Source organism: Peromyscus maniculatus, chromosome X (genome assembly GCF_049852395.1).
Source record: "Peromyscus maniculatus bairdii isolate BWxNUB_F1_BW_parent chromosome X, HU_Pman_BW_mat_3.1, whole genome shotgun sequence".
NCBI lineage: Eukaryota > Metazoa > Chordata > Mammalia > Rodentia > Cricetidae > Peromyscus > Peromyscus maniculatus.
In genome coordinates this window covers 3,203,521-3,216,439 of record NC_134875.1, presented here as the reverse complement: position 1 = coordinate 3,216,439, position 12,919 = coordinate 3,203,521, and the positions used below count along the sequence as shown (strand labels likewise).

The window sequence follows — 12,919 nt, the reverse complement described above, 5'->3', positions numbered from 1 at the left end:
CTGGGTTCTATAAGAAAGCAGGTTGAGCAAGCCATGATGAGCAAGCCAGTAAGCAGTACCCCCTCCATGGACTCTGAATCAATCAGCTTGTGCCTCTAGGATCCTGACCTGTGTGAGTTCCTGTTCTCATTTCCTTTAGTGATGACCAGCAATGCTGAAGTGTAAGCCAAATAAACCCTTTCTTCCCTAACTTGCCTTTTGGTCATGGTGTTTCATCTCACCAATAGAAACCTGTGGTGATATTTTAATTGTGCTGAAATGTGATTTTATTTGTATGTTAATAAATAAAGTTTGTCTGGAGATCAGAGGTCATAGCCAGCCATTAACAGAAGTCAGGCAGTGGTAGCACATGCCCTTAATCTGATCACATGGCAGGCAGAGTCTCTGTGTGGTCAAGGACACAGCCAAGCATGGTGACCCGAACCTTCAATCCCAGTACCAACCATAGAGACCTGGAGGTCTGTATAGATAGGCAGTGACAAGGAAGTCATGAGGTTGGGTTCAGAGCCAATGAGAAGGCAGAACAGAAAGGCAAAAAAAAAGACAGGTCACACAGGAGGAAACTCTCTCTCAGGGGAAGCAACGGTAGTGACTGGTAAGCTAAAGGTAGTCTTGGCTCTTCGCTAGTGCTCTGATCTCTTGGGCTTTTAACTCTGTATTTGGCTCTGTGTTTCTTATTTAATAAGACTGTTTAGAAATTCGTCTACAATAACCCTAACTAAGATATATAGGGACACCTGCAGAGAGGTTGTGGCACTTCTCCAGTAGCTGCAGGAGCCTGAGTAGTGAGGGCTCTAGGCTGCACAAGGGGCTCTGGTGGCAAAACTGCAGGTGATGGTGGGAGGGAAATTGAGCAATTCCAGCTGGGATGGAATGGGAATCCTAGGGGTGGGGCTGTTGATTCTAATGTGTGTTGGAGTGGGGCAGCTGGAAGAGGGGGTCTCAAAGTTTTCTGGTTTCAGATCAGAGTAGGAAGCTGAAGCTCAGATCCTCTGCTGAGAAAGGATAAGGCTTCTAGTTACCCTGTAGCAGATGGTATTGGAATGGGCTCCAGCTGGTATGGGTCAGATGCCTCACTTCCAAGAAGGCCACAGTTCCTAATCCTTCTAATCCTATCAATGAGTTCCACTTCTGGTGTACATGGATTTTTCTTGGGACTACCAGCTCACACACACACAAAAATCAACAACACGGAGATTTGTTATAAATTATGAAAGCTTGCCACTAGCTCTTATAACTCAAATTAACCCATTTCTATTTATCTACATGTTGCCACATGACATGGCATTTACTTCTCCTCCTGCATGTCTTTCTCTCCCTGTTTCCAGCTAGAGACTCCTCCTTTCTTCTTCCCAGAAGTGTCTGTCCCCAGAAGTTCCACCTAACCACTTCCTGCCTAGCTAATGGTCATTCAGCTCTTTATTAAATCAACCACAGTGACACATTTTCATACAGTGTAAAGGAATATTCCACAACACTCTGACTAAGCATTCAAATATATACGCCTATAGGGGCCATTCGTATTCAAACAACCACAGGCTCCTGCTGTAGATGGTGGAGGCTGGGATTTCTGGCACCAGTTTTCTATTTTGCACTCACGGACCACTGCAGAGACTGACACTCAGCTCATACTCTTGTCCAATCATGCTCTGTCCACCCAGGTCCACTGCTATGGCACTGGCGATTCTTCAGGACTGGTGTGGGTGGATGGGTGTCAATGCCCAGCGTTCACTGCTTATCCTGGGCATCCCTGATGATTGTGAGGAAGACGAATTCCAGGAGGCTGTGCAGGCTGCCCTCAGGCCCCTGGGCAGATACCGAGTGCTTGGCAAGGTCTTCAGAAAGGAGATAGGGGCAAAGGTTGCTTTGGTTGAATTCGCTGACAATTTGAACCAAAGTTTGATCCCCCGACAAATACCAAGTGATAGGGGGCCCTGGTCTGTGATCTTCCTGCCTCAGGTCCCTGATATCGAGTTACAGGGTACATTCAATTTCCCTGCACAGGCTCATGGGCAAGCTTTGCAAGGGGCTTCAGGTGGGGCAGGGGCTTCAGGTACATCAGGGACTGCAGTTGAGGAAGGAGATGGAGGTGAGACAGGGAATGTGGGTGAGGCAGGAGGAGCAGCTGAGGAAGGCGCTGAGGATGAGGCAAGAGTGTCGGAGGAGGAAGGAACAGAGGGTGAGGAAGGAGGAGCGGGTGCAGCCCCTCCTGCCTCCTTCCTACAGGAGGAAGGAGCTGCAGCTGAGGCAAGAGTGTCAGACAAGGAAGAGACAGAGGGTGAGGAAGGAGGAGCAGGTGAGGCAGGAAGAACAGCCGAGGAAGAAGCTGCAGCTGAGGCACGAGTGTCAGATGAGGAAGGAGCAGAGGCTGAGGGAGGAGTTATATATGAGGCAGGAGTAATAGATGAAGCAAGACTGTCAGACGAGGGGGCTATGGATGAAGAAGATGATGTAGTTGAGGCAGGGGCTGCAAGAATGTCTGATGAGGAAGGAGCTGGAGGGGACATGGGGGTTGCAGGTGTTATAGGAGCTATGGGTTGGGTAGGAGCTGCAGGTGAGGTAGGAGCTGCAGGAGAAGGAGGCGTTTTAGAGGCAGGAGCAGGTGATGATGGGTCTGCAGGTGAAGAGGGGTCTGTGGGTGATGAAGGGTCTGGGAGTGATGAGGGGTCTGCAGGGGATGAAGGATCTGTGGATGGTGGAGGGGCTGTGGGTGAAGCAGGAGCTGTAGGTGAGGCAAGAATGTCAGATGAGGAGGGAGCTGCAGGTGACATGGGAGTTGCAGGCATTATAGGAGCTGTGGGATTGGCAGGAGCCGCAGGTGAGGCAGGAGGTTCAGGTGAGGAAGGGGCCTTTGATGTGGCAGGAGGGGCACATGGGGCTGGAGCCTGGACCCAGCAGTGGAGCCAAGCCCTGCAGCCCATCCTGGAAAACATGGCCTACCAGGAACTGAGACACTTCTCTGGGATGGAAGAGCCCGGCTCTGGGGGTCAGTCTTTCGAGAGCTGGCTGGACCATGCCAATGACATGCTATACCTGTGGCGCCACATATCCGAGAGGGAGAGGCGGCGGCGGCTGGTGGAGAGCCTGGGGGGCCCTGCCCTGGATCTCCTGTGTGAGCTTCTGGAAGAACATCCAGATACCCCTGCACAGGACTGCCTGGCTGCACTGGTGCAGGTGTTTGGCAACAAGGATACCGTGATGACCGCCCGGCTGAAGTTCCTGACTTGCTCCCAGCGGCCTCAGGAGACCCTCTTTGCCTATGTGATGCGCCTGGAAGGTCTGCTGCAGATGGCCCTGGAGAAGGGGGGCATCCAGCCTGCAATGGTGGATCAGGCGAGGGTACGGCAGGTGCTGATGCGGGCCAGGCCCAACCAGATGCTGCAGAACACCCTGAGGAGGTTGCGGCTGGAGAGGCGGCCACCTGGCTTTGTGGGGCTGCTCAGGCTTGTCCGGGAGACTGAGGCGTGGGAGGCAGCTCTGGCTGAAAATGCGGTGGTCCCAGTGGGGGAAGGGGTGGAAGTGCATGGTGGAGAGCTGGATGTGGCCCAGGCTGCCCTTGTCAGTGTTGGGGGTGCTGAGCCTGCCCCTGCTGTTAGAGAGGCTCTGCCAGCTGGTGCAGATGCTGGCCAGGCTGCTGCTGCTGTTCTTGAGCAAGCTGCTGGGCCTGCTCCTGATAGTGATGGTGCCATAAAGGCAGGCCCTGACTCTGATGAGGCCAAGGTCTTCCCTGTCACCCAGAGAGATGAAGATGTGTTGGCCCCTGCTGGCTCAGGCCAGGCGAGGCCCACTGAGGCTCCTTAGGTCCTCACTCAAGCCAAGGCTCTGCTCAGTCTTCTCCTGCCCTGTGTCATGACCTCCAGGTCTGCTTTCTTGATATAAACCCAGGCCAGTTGCTTGTTCTCCAGAAGACATGCATGTTCCTACCTGAGTAGGTCCTCCCCAGACACCTCAAGCACAGCACCAGGAGCCAGTGGGAAGGAAAAAGGATTGGGAGGGTGGAATTATTGTTTTTCTCTTGACTGACTTTGACCTGAGATGGGCAGGAACCAGTAATGGATGGGGCTTGTGGATCTTGCTGTGTGATATTCTACTTATCACTTGTGACTCCATCTCCTTGGTTGCTAGGGTAGGGTGTTCCTTGCTGTACTTCCCAGTGTCCTATGACTATCCTGTACCAGAATAATGCACAGCCACCCCACAGTGGGTTATTCCCTGAGATGTTTCCACAAAGAATGAGGACATTGCTAGAAGCCATTGTACTGGAAGGAGGCCTATCTGAGGCCCTAGGAAAGAGAAAATGTGAGTAATGATCTCCAGAATGGGGGTGGGGGTGTGAATAAGGTTCTCTCTGGAGAAGTACCAGAAAGAGAAGATCTTAAGATCGTTGGCCTCTATTGGTTGTGGGGTTTTCCCATATGTGTTGTCATCCCCCTTTTCAGTGGTTTCACTACAAGTTTCTATTCAATAAATTTCATGTATGTTCTAGCTGAGTCCTGCATCTGCTCAGGAGCTTTTGTTGAATGGGTAAGTTGGGCCTTAGGATGGTGTCTTAGTTACTGTTATTGCTGTGAAGAGACACTATGACTACAGCAACTCTTATAAAGGAAAACATTTAATTGGGGCTGGCTTACAGTTCAGAGGTTCAGTCCATTATCATCATGGTGGGAAACATGGTGGTGTGCATGCAGATGTGGTGCTGGACAGATAGCTGAGAGTTCTACATCTGGATCCACAGGCAGCAGAAATTGGTTGAGACACTGAGTCTAGTTTGAGCTTCTGAAACCTCAAACCCCACCCTAGTGACACACTTCCTCCAACAAGGCCACACCTACTCTAACAAGGACATTTGTCATAATAGTGCCACTCCCTATGAGCTAATACCATTTTCATCCAAACCACCACACTCCACTCCCTGGCCCCCATAGGCTTGTAGCCATACCATAATGCAAAATGCATTGAGTCCAAATTCAAAAGTCCTGATATGTAGCAGTAACACCCGTGCTACTTACCCTGTGAGGAAATGTCACGAAACACAACAGAATCCACTAACAGGAGTTTTATTAAGATAAGGGAGAGACAGGTGTGCTCTGGCCTGTGAGAAAGACACATGCATAAGGAGGGAAGCCGGGAATATGGCGCCAGCTTATAAAGGCTGGGCCGCGCCTGCGCACACAGGCCCATGTGGCTATTCCACGCATGTGCGTAGATCACATAGTTGTGCTGCCGGCTTTACACAACCATGCAAAGCCACGAGGTTCTGGTCATGCAAGACGCTTTGACCCGGAACTGGCTATTTTAACCCAGAACTGGCTAGGTGGAAGTGTCTAGGTCTGCCGGGCATGCCCAACCATGTCCAACTGTGGGGGGGGGGCGTGAAGGGTTTACAAAACGCCCCCCACGGTCCCATTTACCAGGCAGACACTTCCGCCTAGCCATTTCCGGGTCAAAGCGTCTCTCGTAGCCAGGATACCCGGCGGACCCGGACATCTCCGCCTAGCAAGTTCCGGCCAAGGCATCTCGCGTGACCAGAATCCGTGACGTTACATGGCTACGTAAGCGTGCTACGTGACCATGTGATCTACGCACATGCGTGGAGTAGTGACGTGACCTGGCCACGCCCCCAGCCGGTTTTTAAAGCGGAGCGCCATATTCCCAGTTCTCTCTCCTCTCCTCTCTCTCTTCTCCACGCACATGTCTCTCCCACAGGCCTGCGCACTCTCTATCTCTTTATCTCTAATAAACTCTTATAAGCGGATTCTGTCGTGTTTCGTGACACTTCCTTGCAGGGTAAGAACACAACGCAGCTAAATAACAGGGCGTGTTGTGAATCTATCACCTACCACCACCCATTCACCATGTCCGAGCCAGGGGCTGAGGATCAAAGAACAGAGACAAGGCAGTGGGTCACTCGTCTCAGCAGAATGCCAAATGCCATTTATTGAAAGAGGGAGGAGGTCTTAAATACAGGCTTACAGCACAATGGGAGAACCCTGGAGGGCAGAAGTTCACTACTGATGTTTTACATTCTTGCATCTAAGCAGGATACACAAACAAGGAACCTCCCTCAGCCTTCAGGAGGAAGGAAACCTGCAGGGAATCAGCATAGGGAGGAAATCTGGTCAAGGTCAGCAAGCAAGGCAACAGCTACCCAAAAACAGGGCGGGGGCTGGGAGGCGGGGCGGAGTGTAGGGCCCATAGTCTATCACAGCCTCAGCACTGGTTAAAAGTCCTCTGAATGAGCTTGCTTTGTGATAAATAGTCTCAGTAATCAACCACCTGTATCTCATGGCAAATGCTTGGATAGAAAAACAGTTTAAAGTTTTTAAGTTCTGAGGGTCTAAAAAAGTGCTCTAAGGTATGTAAACACAAATGATGACAGTCTGGTGATGTGAAAGCTTAAGAGAGTTATGAGGGTCTAAAAAAGTGTTTTAAGATGTATAAATGCAAGTTATAAAGCTATAAGAAGGAAGTGATTTAAGGTATGTAAAAATAAAAAAAATGTTTCATAGTTCTTTCCCTGAAGTCTTAGTATATTGTTATACTAAGACTTCAAAAAGTTCAGAGTTTTAACATTATCAATGGAGTTTTGATAAGCTATTAATCTAGCCCTGGTAAAGTACTGACTACCTCGTAGTCACAAGCTCAAACTTTTAAATTTCCTTTGACTGTCTTCTAAGTATATACTTAAAAATGCTTCTCCAAAAAATTCTTGTAAGCTTCAGGGAGTCAAGAGACTTGGATCCATCTCTCACACGTCAAACTGACTCCAGATAAATACTCTTGTCAATCAACAGCCTAAGTTTCTCACGGTGTCTATTCCTGAGACCAGGATATCTCTCTCTCTCTCTCTCTTTCTCTCTCTCTCTCTCTCTCTCTCTCTCTCTCTCTCTCTCTCTCTCTCTCTGTCTCTCTCTCTCTCTCTCTCTCTCTCTCTCTCTCTCTCTCTCTCTCTCTGTCTCTCTCTCTCCCTCTCTCTCTTTCTCTCTCTCCCTCCCTCCCTCTCTCTCTCTCCTTCCTCCCTCTCCCTCCCCTGCCTCATTGGTTGGGACCCTTCATCCCCCAGCTACCAGGACCATGGACCTGGAAGTTTCAAGTGTATACCCAAGATAAAAATTTCCCCCAGTCTCCTTAATTTTACCTTCTGTCCCTAGTATATATCTGTCCCAGCAGATTTCTAATCATTTGCCCCACACATGCCATCCCTAGGTGCTTCTGATTGAATTTGTGATCAGCCTGAGCTTCTGAGACACATACTGCTCCAAAGTGGCCTACATTTCCCTAGCCCAGGTAGTCCTGTAGAACCCGAGCATTGAGCAAAAACAGATGTCCCCCAGCCATCTTTTGACCATCATTCTAGCCTTCCTGCCCACACCCAATGATGCCCCAATTTCAGCTGGAAGTAGTTATAGAAAAGTCTGTGTTGCCCTTTACCATGATGCCAACTTTCAGGCACTGGTGAGCTTGCATTCTCTTTTTTTGTACATTGCCTGTTTCAGAAAACAATAAGATATGGAAGGGAAGGCAGAAGATACACACATATAAACCTCACCATAGACATAGTTTTCATACCTTCCTAGTTTAATATATATATATATATATATATATATATATATATATATATATATATATATATATATATTGCAGTGTATAGTATTAATGCTCATGATCTTTTTGGAAACACACGCTTAAGATGGAAAAGAGAAAAAGAGCGGACCAATGTTTCCTTCAAATTTGTGGAGACACGCACTACAGAAACAGAACACACAAATCTGTATTGTGCTGTGTGTGTTAATTCCAGGGTAGTGTAACAAAGCATGCTTAAGATTTAGCGATCTACAAGTCTGCATATGAGTGTAAGCGCGTGAATACTCCAGGGGACACCCTCCGCATAGCCGGCGCCTGAGTAAGAGTGCGCTTGCGCAAGCGGCCATTTCCTGCATCCTTGAGCTCAAGTAGTTGTGGCCCTTGGGAAATGCGACTATGCAAAACCGTAAAATGGCTGCTGATGCGACTTTGGCCTCTGCGGGGCTTCTTCCGAGGCAGTGCCCGCACCTGCCGCAAGATGGCGCTAGAGGACCACAAATAGTCCCAACTGCGCCATCGTGCTGCCACTGCCCATCCTCCACCTCCATTTTCCTCATTTCAGGGCCCTAATTGGCCATGGTGGTGTACAGGGTGGCCTTGCCTGGGCAGTCTACTTAGGCGACCTCGTTACCTGTCCTGATCTCAAGAATGCCCGGCTCCCCCTTACTCCCAAAGACTGAGCCCACCTCGGCCATGCCAGTTGGGGAAGTTCAGTTTCCCTGTGTATTTAATAAGTGAGCGGTGGAGGAGTGAGATTAGGCCCACTTGTGGGGCCACACTTTGTCCAGTCCCAATAGTTATGGAGACTCTCTTTGTTTAAATGTAAAAACGGAGAAGAACAAAAAGGGGATTTTCTTTCCTGGTAATGCAGAGAGCCAGGTACCGCAGCGCCCCACCCCCACCCCCATACATTTTTTTTAAAGTTATACACACTCGCAGTATATTGTGAAATTTCATTATATTCACTACCCATTACACTCTGCTACCTCCCTTCTCGTCTCTCTGAACTCCTTCCCACCTGGTCCTAACAGAGATCACCATTCCTATTTTTTTTTTTTTTGGCTATTTTACACACACACACACACACACACACACACACACACACACACACACCACTGCTTTATACTTACATTCACTCCTCCATTACACTCTGCTATCCCTTTTCCCTTCCCTCTGAATTCTTTCTTCCCACTTAGTCCCATTAGAGAAAAGACACTTCCTCCTCTAACAACTATTAACAGTGAGTAGCTCCTGAGGAAAGAATGAGACCACATGGGAACCTCCCCTGTCCATGGAGAAAAGTTTGAAGGCCCAATTATGTGCAGGTATCCGTAGCTGCTGTGCATGTGTATATTTGGTTGCAAGTGCAGTGTCATATCCGGATGGCAGAATTTCATCACGGTCTCTCCAATCCTCTGGCTTTTAAGATCTTTCTTCCCTTCCTTGCTGTTCCTTAGGCCTGGAGAACAGGGAAAAGTTGATACAGTTGTCTAGTTTAGGGCTGAGCAGGCATCAGTCACTTATTCTCAGTGCTTTGACCAGCTATGTGTCTCTGAATTAGACATCACCCCCTGCAAGAAGGAGCTAGAAACTCCCTCACTGCTGGCTATTGATCATATTACTGGGTGGTGCTTATGTAGGCTGCTGGTGGAGAAAAGTCACCAGGGCTCTTTTCTAGCTGTAGACCATGTCTTGAATAATACTAACCAGTCAGGGATTATGGCCACTGGTGTAATAGTGAAACAGTTATTTGGGCATAACTAACCACTCTATGATTGGATTTAGACCTATTCCACGAGTGTATTGTATGTTGGCAACACACACCTATATACTTGGTCAAAAGCCTATAGCTTCTAGGTCTCTATCTTCCATCCTGATTCACATGGAACAAGTTGCTAAGAAAGCTTTGGTGCTTCTTTGTTACCCAGAGCCTTTCAGTTTCTGGTTGGCATGCATATATATAAAGAATATAGTAATTCTTTATTAATTCCTTGGGAATTTCACATCATGCACACCAAACCTACTCACCTTCCAGTCCCTCCATATCAGCTCTTCACCCCTGCAGTGTCCTCCCCCCAAAAAACCCCAAATTAATTAAAAACAAAAACAAACAAAAAACCACCTTGATCCTCTGTCTTTTCCACCTAACACCTTTTCATTCGCCCTAGTGGCATTGGGAGCTGTGGTCTATTACACATCAGCCCCACCTATAAATGTTCATTACAATGAGTCATTGGTATGGTTCAAGGTCTCTGTGAGTCATTGGTATGGTTCAGGGTCTCTGGCCTCTGGCACACCATTATCACTGGACCCTTACTGAAACTCATCTCAGACATCTCCTATTGCTCTGAGTAATGGAGATCCTGCAGCTACCATTCTGCAGGACCAGTCTTTCCACGTGCTTCAGCAGGTCATAGATGGGGTAGATGTTATGGTAGACCAACCCAAGGCCTAGGATGTGGGCTTTGGTGGGAGCTGAGCTGGTCAGTCCAGGCCACTGGGACTGCACCCCTCAGGTGAGGGGCAGAAGCAACACTCCCATCACCATGGTGAGGGGTGGGGCCATCTCTCCCAAGTGCTGGTGTGGAGGGTCAGCTCTCCAATGAGGGGCTGGGCCAGCTACCCCAGAGCCAGTGAAGGGCGGGGCCACCTCAGCACAGCCCTTGGATTTCAACAGATGTGGGTTCCTATGGCCCCCTGTGGTGACACAGGCCATGGATATCAACACAGAGCCCAGATGCAGCAGGACCACAGACTTTGCTCAGCCTGCTTTCTTATAGAACTCAGGACCACCAAGATGGGTGGATCACTAATTGAGAAAATGCCTTTCAGCTGGATCTCTTGTAGGCTTTTCCTCAGCTGAGGCTCCTTTCTCTCTGATGGCTCTAGCTTGGATCAAGTTGACACACAAAACCAGCCAGTACAGTACAGTCCATAATCATCATGATGAGAAGCAAATAGGTATGGTGCTGGAGTAGTAGCTGGGAGCTTTACATCCTAATCATCAGGCAGCAGAGATGGGGGCAGGGAGAGAGGGAGAAGGAGAGGGAGAGGGAGAGGGAGAGGGACAGAGACAGAGACAGAGAGGGAGAGACAGAGAACATCAAATCTGGCATAGGCTTTTCAGGCCTCAAAGCCCATTCCCAGTGACAGTTCCTCCAACAAAGCTGCATCTTTGTCTTTAACAAATGGTTCATGCAAATCTATGAGATTATAGGGGCATTCTCATTCAAACCTTCAGGGTTTAAGGTCAGGCAGAGTGTAAGCCACTTTATTTTTTAACTACCAAGAAACTTCTATTCTCTGAGCACAAGAACTGCGGAAGCCCTTGTCCCAGCCTTCATTGCCTACAGAAGTTTTTATTTAATTAGCTTTCTATCTTCCATCTTGATTCACATACCAGAACAAGCTGCTAAGAAAGCCTTGGTGTTCCCTTTGTTATCCTAGGCATATTCAAATCAAGCAAATGTCTGTTGTCACATGGGAACTTCCACTATCAGTCACACAGAAACCCAGATTACCTTCCTTGTACCGCCACTGTGAAATGACTTGCGGGACTCTCTACAACCCTCCAACCCTCAATTATGTAACTAATAAAGTGTGTGTGTGTGTGTGTGTGTGTGTGTGTGTGTGTGTGTGTGTGGTCATCAGTGTCAACATCAGCAGCACTTTTTTAATGTAAGTGCCCCACCTCTCCCTGCTGGTGACCTTCACACTGAGAAAAACCAAGTGGAAGCCTGTAGAAATGTACCCCTTCCTATCTCATATGGGCAGAAGATTAAATAAAAACAATGACAGAGATAGATTTCAGAGATTAGGACAACCCCTAAAAATCTAAAATATGTAGCTATAGTGGTTCCCAAGAGACCTATTTAATTTGCTCTTTAGTAACCTGAAAAAACAGACCATTTCTGGAGAATTACTGTACAGTATCTCATAGTTCAGCAAGTGGTAATCCTAGTTGGATTCTGAGTGGCCTTCTGAGTGGCTTCTGAGTGGACCAGGCAAGGTCAAATGAATTGCAGTTACCTCCTCCACAGTCTATTATACTTCTACAATGTAAGTAATGTTTATTCATCCCTTTTCCATCTATAGTACCTTTGTGGTAGTTACCATATAAGATGATGGGAACACAAAAGCAAATAATACATTTCTATTAGCTTCAAGGCCAATGATTAACTTTAAATGTGTTAAGAAACAACTTTTCAATTTGAACAAATTCAAACCTATTGCTCCAATTTTGCTGTTACCCAGTCCTCTGCCTAATGTTCAGAACATCCACATATAACTGATTCTTTTCTAGAGAACTCTCTGACAAGCATCTCTGCTTTGACAAGACTATTTTATGTGTGTGAGTGTTTTGCTTGTATGTATGTCTGTACACCTCATACCTGGTGCTCACAGAGGCCAGAAGAGGACATCAGATCCCCTGAAACTAGAGTTACAGATGGTTGTAAGCCAGCATTTGAGTGCTAGGAATAAAACCTGGTTCCTCTGAAGAGCAGTTAGTGCTCTTAACTGCTGAACCATGTCTCTAGCCCCTTAAGCTAGCATTTATGCCAATGTACGTTGAGCAGATAAAGATGTGGTTTGGAGCAAGTTGAACCTTCAGAGCAGCAAAGCTGAGATCAGTATATGGCCTGAAGGCAACCTTCCTACTTCAGTTTGGAAACCTGCATATTGTTTTGCGAGAGACATTAATTAGGAACAACCTGTTTGATGTTACATACATGCTTGACCTTCAAAGCATGTGTGACAAGGGGCCATTCCATATGTTATGAAAGGAGATTCACTACTTCTGGAGCAGTGATTCTCAGCCTGTGGATCACAAAACCCTTGGGCTTCAGATCTCAAAAGCAGCTTTTCAAGAACCTGGATATACAGCAGGCAGAGCAGGAAAGGCCTGCCTGATGCTGGACTACCCTCCTGTGAGCTGGTCACAGGCACCAAGGACAGCAAAGCATGCATGCCCCATGGTAGTGAGCATGCCTACAGCCCCTTCCACTGGATGGGCATCACCCAGATGGTGCATGCTCCGTGGGGAGTGGTGGGGTGGGGTGTGTGCGCTCATATGGTATCTATCTATTTCAGGGACTCTACCTAGACCAGGTGTTGCTTGCCCAGCTCTGTCACTGGACTAGGTCCAGATAGGGACTCACCAGGGGGGAAAAAAAAGCCTCAGAGCCCCTGCTCCCTGGCCTTGATCAGGAGACAAAGCTGGAGGGGGCGCGGCAGCTTTCTGATGCCCTTCTGTGGAGAGACCCCTGAGCACTCTGTGTTCCCTGTGCCAGTGGCATAGATGTACGATGGGGGAGGGGTCAGCAGCAGGTGACGT

General features: G+C 48.2%; 1 protein-coding gene across 1 annotated transcript; it reads left to right on the top strand.

Annotated features, from left to right (window-relative positions):
* Positions 1-1,653: 1,653 nt before the first annotated feature.
* LOC121825696 (paraneoplastic antigen Ma6E-like) lies at positions 1,654-3,805 on the top strand. The gene has a single exon (XM_042269145.2). The coding sequence runs from the start codon at positions 1,672-1,674 to the stop codon at positions 3,799-3,801; it is 2,130 nt and encodes a 709-aa protein (XP_042125079.2). The 5' UTR covers positions 1,654-1,671; the 3' UTR covers positions 3,802-3,805.
* Positions 3,806-12,919: the final 9,114 nt, after the last annotated feature.

Excerpts from the sequence above, each read along its gene's own strand:
- LOC121825696 (XM_042269145.2), top strand. The coding sequence starts at position 1,672 with ATGGCACTGGCGATTCTTCAGGACTGGTGTGGGTGGATGGGTGTCAAT.